The 10,043-nt window shown below is 38.8% G+C and overlaps 1 protein-coding gene and 1 long non-coding RNA gene across 2 annotated transcripts; one reads left to right on the forward strand and one right to left on the reverse strand.

Moving 5' to 3' along the window:
- The first annotated feature begins 25 nt into the window (after positions 1-25).
- LOC109816246 (putative 6-phosphogluconolactonase 4, chloroplastic) lies at positions 26-7,742 on the forward strand. The gene is made up of 3 exons (XM_020381171.3): positions 26-470; positions 565-700; positions 7,026-7,742. The coding sequence occupies exons 1-3, from the start codon at positions 133-135 to the stop codon at positions 7,488-7,490; spliced, it is 939 nt and encodes a 312-aa protein (XP_020236760.1). The 5' UTR covers positions 26-132; the 3' UTR covers positions 7,491-7,742.
- On the reverse strand, positions 1,380-7,098 carry LOC145959035 (uncharacterized). Its single transcript, XR_014434649.1, has 2 exons — positions 6,992-7,098; positions 1,380-5,710 (listed from the first exon to the last, which is right to left on the reverse strand). It is a non-coding gene; the product is annotated as an uncharacterized LOC145959035 (long non-coding RNA).
- Positions 7,743-10,043: the final 2,301 nt, after the last annotated feature.

The raw sequence follows: 10,043 nt of genomic DNA on the forward strand, positions 1-10,043 counted from the left end.
CTGTAAAACGTATAGCAATTAGCAATTGATGGTATCGCCTGGTCAATGTGAGAAATTGGTGGAAGAGAAGAGTAGAAAGCGAACGAGATGGTAGGCATTGTGAGTGGTGTTTGATTTATAAGAAGGTGGGTCATGGCTTACACCCATTCTACACTCTTTTCCAACACTCTTCGATTCCCACTCGCCTCTTTCCCAAACACCCACCTCCATCCACCCTCCGCACACCTCTCCCTTCGCCCCCTCACTTTCAGACGCCTCATTGCCATTGCCCTCCATTCCAACGCCCTTCTTCCCCCAATCAAAGCTTCCATGGCCGACACCAACAAAAACGTCGCCGTCGAGGTCTTCGACAAGGACGATCTCGCCGTCTCTCTCGCCAAATACGTCGCCGATCTCTCCGACAAGTTCACCAAGGAAAGAGGGGCTTTCACTGTTTGCCTCTCCGGTGGCTCTTTGATCAAATATCTCGGGTCACCCTTCTTTTTCTTCGTATCAATGTTTCGTTTTGCTTTAAACCTAATGCTGATTCAATTGAATTGACTGTGTTTTGTTTTGGGATCTCAGGAAGCTTCTGGAACCCCCTTATGTTGATTCTCTTGAATGGTCCAAATGGCACGTGTTTTGGGTCGATGAGAGAGTCGTGCCCAAGACCCATGAGGATAGTAACTACAAGCTTGCCCTCGATGGCCTTCTCTCCAAGGTACTATTTTTATTTTATGTTGCTTCCACAATTATTTGTTTAGGGTTTTGTTGAGATTTCCGTTGAAGTACTTTTGTTATAATTGAAATTTAGTTTAATTCCATCAACGGTCTCAAACACGGCAAGTATACCGGCCGTTCAAGTAGTAAAAATATCGTATCCACAGGGATTAGAAGGTAAAATAAGCATTTAATGACTATTCGTGACTAAAGAATGATTCCAAATTGTAGTTCGTCATGTATATGAATCGAAGAGCATGACTACTGGAATGAAAGCTATAAATAAATAATGGTTTGTGAGTGGAAAATGGTAGAAATGGTAATGGTTTTGTGAGGTTGTGGGGTCAGATTTCACCAAACGTTACACTAATGAGTCTTTAATCTCTTGTTAAATTCATTGCTTAGTCAACCCAAGAGTTACTCAAACCTAATCCCTTAGAAAAAGAGCCTAGATGCGGATATTGAATATCAATCCCTTGAGTACCCAATATCTACACCCGCATTACGGGCTAGGGTTTAAGACTACTAACGGGTCAAGCTCTATCCCTAGATACAATCACCACTAGGCATATGTTTCAGAACTAGTTTCAAAGGTTATTTTCCAATACCCATGGAACCTTAAATCGTGCAAATGGTGATCAATCCAAAGCAAGCATTAAGAATAGAAACATAAACAACAATGAATGAAACAACATGTATATATATCATAAAACCAGAAGGATTACAATAGTATTCGTTGGTTACATCTAACCCCACAAAAAATGGGTGAAACCACTCAACAAAGAGGGTAAATACAAAATAGAGATGAAGGGAGAAATGAAGAACCGAAGGAAAGACCCACACACGAACGGCTTCAAGCTCCGAGAATCCCTTCCACAGCTCCCAAAACGCGCCCAATGTGTGAATGGAGAGAAAGATCCCCGAAAATGGCTTCAAATACGAGCCTGGGAGATCAGATTAGGGTTCCGAGCCCGGCGCACAATTCTTCGCGCCCGGCTCAAGTTCTTCCAGAGAAGTCAAGCACTCTCTGTCTCAACACAAGCCCGGCGCAATTCCTTTTGCGCCCGGCTTAATATAACTGGCAGAGATGAAATACTCTGTTTTTGTCACGCCCAGCGCAGGTTATATTGAGCCCGGCGCAGAACCTCTTCTCTGCTCCTTAGCTTCTTAGGTTTCCAATCCTAAGAGTCTTCAACTTTCCACTCTTCCTCAATACCTGCACAAAAAATGAGGTGGATTAAGGTATTGTTAGATGAATTTGGGTTAGTTATATCTGCACACAAAATGAACCAAAAAGAGAACAATTATATTGCTATGGTTCAAAGGATGAGTGGAATTTGTTCAATAAGTCTCATCCAAAAAGAGGTAAAATTGAGACTTAACAACTCCCCCAAACTTAGAACCTTGCTTGTCCTCAAGCAAAAGGTAATTAATCTAGCAGATAACAAGCAATGCAAGTGAGTCAATTTCTACATCCTAGTTTACTTGTATCTTCTTTTCACAAGCATGAACCTCAGATGAATTTCCAATCACAATTATTGCAATAGAACATGACAAGGTGCAAACAAAGGTTTCAAAAGAGATCAAAGAGCTGAGAAGAGTAATGACTATCTGTGTATGCATCCTCACTAGGAAAATGTTTCTCTCCATGCACACTAGTGTATCAGGGTGAGTGTTTCTCTCTAGTCTACTACTCACGCCACATAATTCAACTTTGCTTTTCGTTTCCAAATGAAACCAGTGGTAAAACAAATGCAGACACTTATCACAAGGTCTTTATTAGGGCAATCTGGGTCAAGCAGGGTCAAGCGGTAGCAGTTTTATGGTTTTTCAAGGATTGAAGGTGCTATAGCTTAAGAGAGCAAATAAGATTTTACAATGATGTCCCTCTCCATACCCCATTACAACAATTTGGCACATGCCCTTTACCTGATCCAAGCCATTAGCCTTTATGAGATGCATATTTACATTTTTGCATCTTAATATTTTTGTTTTTGTTTTGCTTTTTTTTTCTCTTTTTTATTTTTTTTTATTTTTTATTTTGTTTTGTAATGGCTGACCACATACTTTCTTCTTCCCAAAATTCCCCATTCTTCAACTCCCCCAAACTTATTTGATGTCATCAGTTTGCTCTCTTAACCAAAGCAAGGGTTATGATTAATTTTTCATGGTTTGGGACAAGTGGAAGGTGTGGTGTTTAGGCTTAGAAAGGTATGGGTCAAGTGAAGAGTGGAGATGGCTTTTTGGCTTAGATGGTTAACAAAAGATGGAAATGTGAATGCCTTGATCATATAAGTGCACAACATAAGCAAACCACCAGGGAAACTCAAGCAAAGTCTATCATGCAACCTAAGCGTAGTTCACTCATCAGTGTTTAGGCTCAAACCTCACCCGGCTATGCATGCACAACTATCAAACTCAACTCAGTTCTATGATCAACATTGAAACCCGTATGCAACTAGTTATGAACTAAAGATCTAATGTGACTTGAAAATGTCTAGGGTACATGCACCATAACATCAAACAAACTACAATCCAGAATTGACCACAAGCAACGCAAGTATCAACAAGATTAAAACCTGTGCTAAAGCAGAATATTCACAAAAAGAACCAACAGTGTAATCACCAAAAGAGATAGATATAAAAATAGTTAAAATACTGAAAATAAAAGACAGAAAAATAAATTGCAAGAAACAAAGGCAAACTAAGGTGAGCTCCATCTGCTTCCATCTATGGGGTCTGGTCATCATCATCTTTAGGGGCTGCTCCACCATCAACGGCTCCGTCTGCATCAGCAGCTCCACTCCCCCAAACTTAGGAGCCTGGTCCCCAGGCCAACCAGTATATGCCTGAAGGTCCTAGAAACCAAGAGTGGTCGCGGAGTATAAGCATGAAAAAGAATGGTGAGCACAAAAATGTATACATAGTGATGACCAAGCGACTATAACACAATGGAGAATATCCTTAGACCAAAATTAAGCACAAAATGCATGTACATAGAAATGGACTAAGACAATGCAACACAAACAGAATACAAAGAAACATGAATGAAAAGTAGTTAAATACAAGGTATCAGGAATGCTTTTGCGCCGGGCGCAAAACAGATGCGCCGGGCTTCATATCAGTAAAACTCAACGAGGTCCAAAATCTGATATCGCGCCGGGCATGCATTAAACGCGCCCGGCGTGGTGGTTCCAGAGACCAAAAATTGAGTACTAGGCCGGGCGCAAAAGAGTCACGCCCGGCGCGTAGTCACTTTAAAAGGTCAATTTGCCCAGGTTTTAAATTAGGATCAGGCCTTATTTCCACCTAGACACAGAATTGCCTCATTCCTCACATTCCAAACAAAATGTACCCTATATTTACCCATTCAAACATGATTCTAACAACTAACACATAACACAAACAACATATACCACAAAACATATAACACAAAACACAACACATAATACAAAACAACACTTATAACACAGAACAACATGCAACAAAAATCTAAAACACAGTTCAGATCTCTGGGTTGCCTCCCAGGAAGCGCTTGTTTACTGTCCCGAGCCTGACAGTGACCAACTTGAAGTGCTCTACTCTCCTTCTCCTCCTGTTGCTCTTGTTCCTCCTTACTTTGTGCTCAATCTGAGCACTGTTCAGCAACTGCTCAGAGGAATTGGTCATTCTAATTTGAACAGTACCTTGCATACAAGAGAAAGCTGAAGACTAGAGTACACAAGTTAGCTTCATCAATTCATTGCTAACAAAAAAAAATAACAGAAAACAATAAAGGATTAAATCACAAATAGCTATAAATACTAAATCGCCATTCTAATCCCCGGCAACGGCGCCAAAAACTTGTTGAGATTTCCGTTGAAGTACTTTTGTTATAATTGAAATTTAGTTTAATTCCATCAACGGTCTCAAACACGGCAAGTATACCGGCCGTTCAAGTAGTAAAAATATCGTATCCACAGGGATTAGAAGGTAAAATAAGCATTTAATGACTATTCGTGGCTAAAGAATGATTCCAAATTGTAGTTCGTCATGTATATGAATCGAAGAGCATGACTACTGGAATGAAAGCTATAAATAAATAATGGTTTGTGAGTGGAAAAGGGTAGAAATGGTAATGGTTTTGTGAGGTTGTGGGGTCAGATTTCACCAAACGTTACACTAATGAGTCCTTAATCTCTTGTTAAATTCATTGCTTAGTCAACCCAAGAGTTACTCAAACCTAATCCCTTAGAAAAAGAGCCTAGATGCGGATATTGAATATCAATCCCTTGAGTACCCAATATCTACACCCGCATTACGGGCTAGGGTTTAAGACTACTAATGGGTCAAGCTCTATCCCTAGATACAATCACCACTAGGCATATGTTTCAGAACTAGTTTCAAAGGTTATTTTCCAATACCCATGGAACCTTAAATCGTGCAAATGGTGATCAATCCAAAGCAAGCATTAAGAATAGAAACATAAACAACAATGAATGAAACAACATGTATATATATCATAAAACCAGAAGGATTACAATAGTATTCGTTGGTTACATCTAACCCCACAAAAAATGGGTGAAACCACTCAACAAAGAGGGTAAATACAAAATAGAGATGAAGGGAGAAATGAAGAACCGAAGGAAAGACCCACACACGAACGGCTTCAAGCTCCGAGAATCCCTTCCACAGCTCCCAAAACGCGCCCAATGTGTGAATGGAGAGAAAGATCCCCGAAAATGGCTTTAAATACGAGCCTGGGAGATCAGATTAGGGTTCCGAGCCCGGCGCACAATTCTTCGCGCCCGGCGCAAGTTCTTCCAGAGAAGTCAAGCACTCTCTGTCTCAACACAAGCCCGGCGCAATTCCTTTTGCACCCGGCTTAATATAACTGGCTGAGATGAAATACTCTGTTTTTGTCACGCCCAGCGCAGGTTATATTGAGCCCGGCGCAGAACCTCTTCTCTGCTCCTTAGCTTCTTAGGTTTCCAATCCTAAGAGTCTTCAACTTTCCACTCTTCCTCAATACCTGCACAAAAAATGAGGTGGATTAAGGTATTGTTAGATGAATTTGGGTTAGTTATATCTGCACACAAAATGAACCAAAAAGAGAACAATTATATTGCAATGGTTCAAAGGATGAGTGGAATTTGTTCAATAAGTCTCATCCAAAAAGAGGTAAAATTGAGACTTAACAGGTTTCCTTATGTGTTTAGGTCGTGAAATTGAGAGAAAAAAGTAGATTTTTTATTATTATTTAAATTATGTAGCTCTTTGAGTTGAAACCATTGTAAAAACAGTCCATGTGTGAGGATAGGAACCCCATTTTGGAATCGTATGCAACATGGTACGTAGACATGTTTTCGTTCGAATGACCCACACTCCCAAATAAACAAGCACAAGGTGTTGGGTGCAATGATTGTATTGGTTTGCACATGTGAGTGAGAGTTTTGCATTGCATTGGATAGAGTTGAATATGTTGAAGATCATATAATTGGAAAGATTTATAAACTTGATGTCTTAATGTTTTGGATTAAGATGCAGTGTAGAGTTCATTGCTCATGGTCCATTGATGCAATTCTCTTCAATGTTTAACTCCCTTCATATTCTCAACATGATGTGCCTTCAAGAGGGCAAAGGTTGGAACACACTGGAGACTCCTTTGTAAGGAGATGGCCTGACCATATCTTTCACTATTCTAAGAAATTAATAGGTTAAACCAATCATTTGGTCCCACAGTTGTGTAGGCAAGAAATGAAGAGCTTAAGTTTTAGTCCCTTGTTAGTATACATTCGTCCCTGCTATTACTATATTACAATATTTATTAAATTTTAGTCTCTATTCCCTCTTACAGGGACTAAAACTAAGTTCTTTTACCCTGCAAAGATTGATTTCTAAACTTTTGGAACCCATGGACCAAATGTTTACTTTAACCAACTTAATAACATTCAAATCCAAAGGGTGTGAACATATCACACGAAACTAAAAATATATCTATGAAGTGACAACAGTGAATGGACAATTGCACGCATTTTGGGGAGAGGCTACTTATTTGTAGATGATCAGGCGAATATATATCCTTGTTGGATACTGGATATGATGGTATTGTTTTGACAAGTTTGTTTAGTGTATTACTGTATTGCTCAATCCTATAAAATGATGCAAGAGAGGAAAATAATTGCCCTCAGTTTCAAATTACAAGCTATATTTTATACATGTGTGATCTTTAAAATGACTGCATGAATCATGATCATGTTATACTGTTTCCCTACCTAGTCTTCTATCAGCATAATTTTTCTATCAATCTAACCTGTTGGTACTTTCATCACGATTCTATCTGGCAGGTGCCAATTCCTCCAGGCAATAATTATGCAATCAATGATGCCCTTTCAGCTGAGGGAGCAGCTGATGATTATGAGACATGTCTAAGACAATTGGTCAAGAACAATGTGATAGCTTCATCACCAGCCAGCGGATTTCCAAAATTTGATCTCATGCTGCTGGGCATGGGCCCTGATGGCCACGTAGCTTCATTGTTCCCGGGGCATCCTCTTGTGGAGGAGAATAAAAGATGGGTTGCCTTCATTAAGGACTCCCCAAAACCACCCCCAGAGAGAATAACTTTCACCTTTCCGGTGATTAATGCTTCTGCCTACGCAGCACTTGTGGTGACTGGCAAGGGTAAAGCAGATGCAGTTAACTCTGTGTTGGGCAAATCTCAAAATTCTGCTAAGCTTCCTGCTGGATTGGTTGCACCTGAAGGGGAGTTGAAATGGTTCCTAGACAAAGGTGCAGCCTCAAAGCTGTAGATCCAGTAGCTAAGCCATGATCTAAATGCTGTGCTAGTGTATTTTACCTTTGCAATAATCGAGTGTGTATGAGAAGAGAGACATATACACTATACTGAATATCCTTATCTCGGTTATAGTTTTGCACTGAAGAGGGTCCATTGTCATTTGTGACAATAAAGAGGATATGAAGTTATTTTGCTTCAAAATTTCTTATTTGTCCCCCCTCCAAATTTTCCAATTAATGTGCACCAACCCCACCCTTTCAGCGCATGTGTTCTTCGATTTTAAGTCCACTGTTCCGTCGTTATCATTTAAATGAATCAAATAATCGCCTCATGTTAATTGTCTTCATTATTGTCCTTTCCAACAATCAGTGGCATCATGTGTTGACCCCTACACGGTTCTTGGTACTTTCACGTGGAGTTTTTTTTTAGGTTGCGTGTTGTACCTGAGAAGCTATCGTATTACGAGCACGCGTCTTTCTGCAACGGCGTAAGGATATATAAATTGTGGAAAGAATTACTGAGCTGATTATAAGTCAAGATAAACTAATCAATCTTAAATTGGCAACTGATGCATGATTTTATTTACAAATTACCAGCTAACGGCCCTTTGGTTAAAGAAAGATTTTCTTAACGTGAGGAAATGCATGTTGGATGAAGCCAAATTTTCTGGTGTGAAAACAAAAGATAAAAAACACGAAAATACACCATCACTCACGAGAGTAACCACGTTTGGGCCACGAATCGGATTCTTTAAGTTCTTCTAGTTTTTGTCATTTTTTAATTTCTGGTCCTTAGTTGTTGTCTGAAGCATGAGAAGGAGCTACGCTACCACTAGCTTACATACATTAGATAGATCATGGCAAAGGGAGAACTTGGTGTTGGCCCACCCAATTTCATTATGTCGTTTGATTGCTTAATTTACCTGACAAGTATTCCAACAGAGGGATAGGGTAAAGCCTGTGCAATGAAGACTTTTCTTCTCTCACATTAATAAAGAAATTATAAAGTGAATTTGTTTCCAAGTGAGTGAATAAGGGTCTATTAACCCTATAAATTTTACCATGCCAACATTAATATGCACTTTAAATTAAACCAATAGTATATATAGTTAATCTGCTTTAGAAAAGTCCTAATTACTAGTGGTGTCTCTCCCCTTCTGTCAAACCATTTTTGTCAGATTTTTTAGTAGTATGTGATACGTGTGGTAGTATATTATATAAGCAGTGCAGTTAATGAGTTCCTTCTGCTAATCACACAACTGATTATGAATGAATTTATTTGACTTATAAATAGTCTTGGCTTTTTATTGGGAGGGAATGTTTTAACCACGAACTCATTTCTGGAGACTTGATTTTTGAGTTACCATAGAAAACCTTAGATACACACATACTCCTTTGGACTGAACAGTTACTCCAAGAATATTCCACACATGAGAACTTGCGACTTGACTTGTAAGATGAATAAAGGTTCATTTGATTTAGAGTTAGGTAAGTAAGATTGGTTTTAATAAAATTAATTTAAATCTTGTAGAGTTCTAAATTAATCTTAATTATAGATTTTATATTAAAATGCGTGTTACGGTGGGGGAACTTAATTATGGGTATTAAAATGCCTTAGCACTTAATATAAGCAAGAAACGTCCTCAAAGCACATGGGCAATGCAATTTTGGGGGAGGCAAACAATGTACTCCTTACCTCGCATCTCATACTTTATATTTTTCACACAACGTTTCATGTTTCTTTTGTGGTTTCATATGGCATTGGTTTTTGTACACGTTCCTTTTCCATGTAAAGTATACTTTGGTTTCTAATCCCGCATTCATTTTCTCAAACGAGAATCTTCTTTATTGCAATTTGCAATCAAATTGCATGATTAGTCCAAGAAGGTAATGCTTGATGATGTATTAGTTAATCTTTTTGCTCTCATCCCCCCTTCCCCCAAAACCCTCAACTTTTTTGCATTAAATGTCACTTTGGTGCATGCGTGGTAAAAGAGTATCTGCAAATAGCATTCTGTTAGTTTGACAGAGTGATCTACCATGCATCCCAGCTTTATTCATCTGCCACATAATTAGACCATCAACAGTTCTATTAATTTCACCTCGGTCCAAATTGGTCAAGTTTCTATAAAATGAGCATATCCATAAATGAAAAAGGTGCTAAAGTAAAGGGGGAATAAAAGAGAAGAAGGCTGAATAAAAATTGTACTCACAAGTGTGAAATTAAATTTCATGATACTAACAGCTAACAGATATTTCGTTAAAATCCAATAATTACGCTCAAGTGAAATATATATATATTTTTTTTTTCATTTTACCCTTTGTTTCTGTAGAATTAACACCAAACCCTAAATCTTGTCACTATGAAAAAGTCACAATCAAGGGCATGACTTGCTTAAAAACCAAAAAACCACTTCATGATTAGCAGTTTTGACCGCAATGACTAGACATAATTAAGGCCATACTTTGGGATAACAGAGAGTGCAATGTTGTAATTAGGGGGCAATACTTAGGACACACACACCCTTGGCATGGTGGTGTTGTCATTATCCCACAGAAGACAAAGC

Source organism: Cajanus cajan, chromosome 6 (genome assembly GCF_000230855.2).
Source record: "Cajanus cajan strain Asha chromosome 6, NIPB_CcT2T_4, whole genome shotgun sequence".
NCBI lineage: Eukaryota > Viridiplantae > Streptophyta > Magnoliopsida > Fabales > Fabaceae > Cajanus > Cajanus cajan.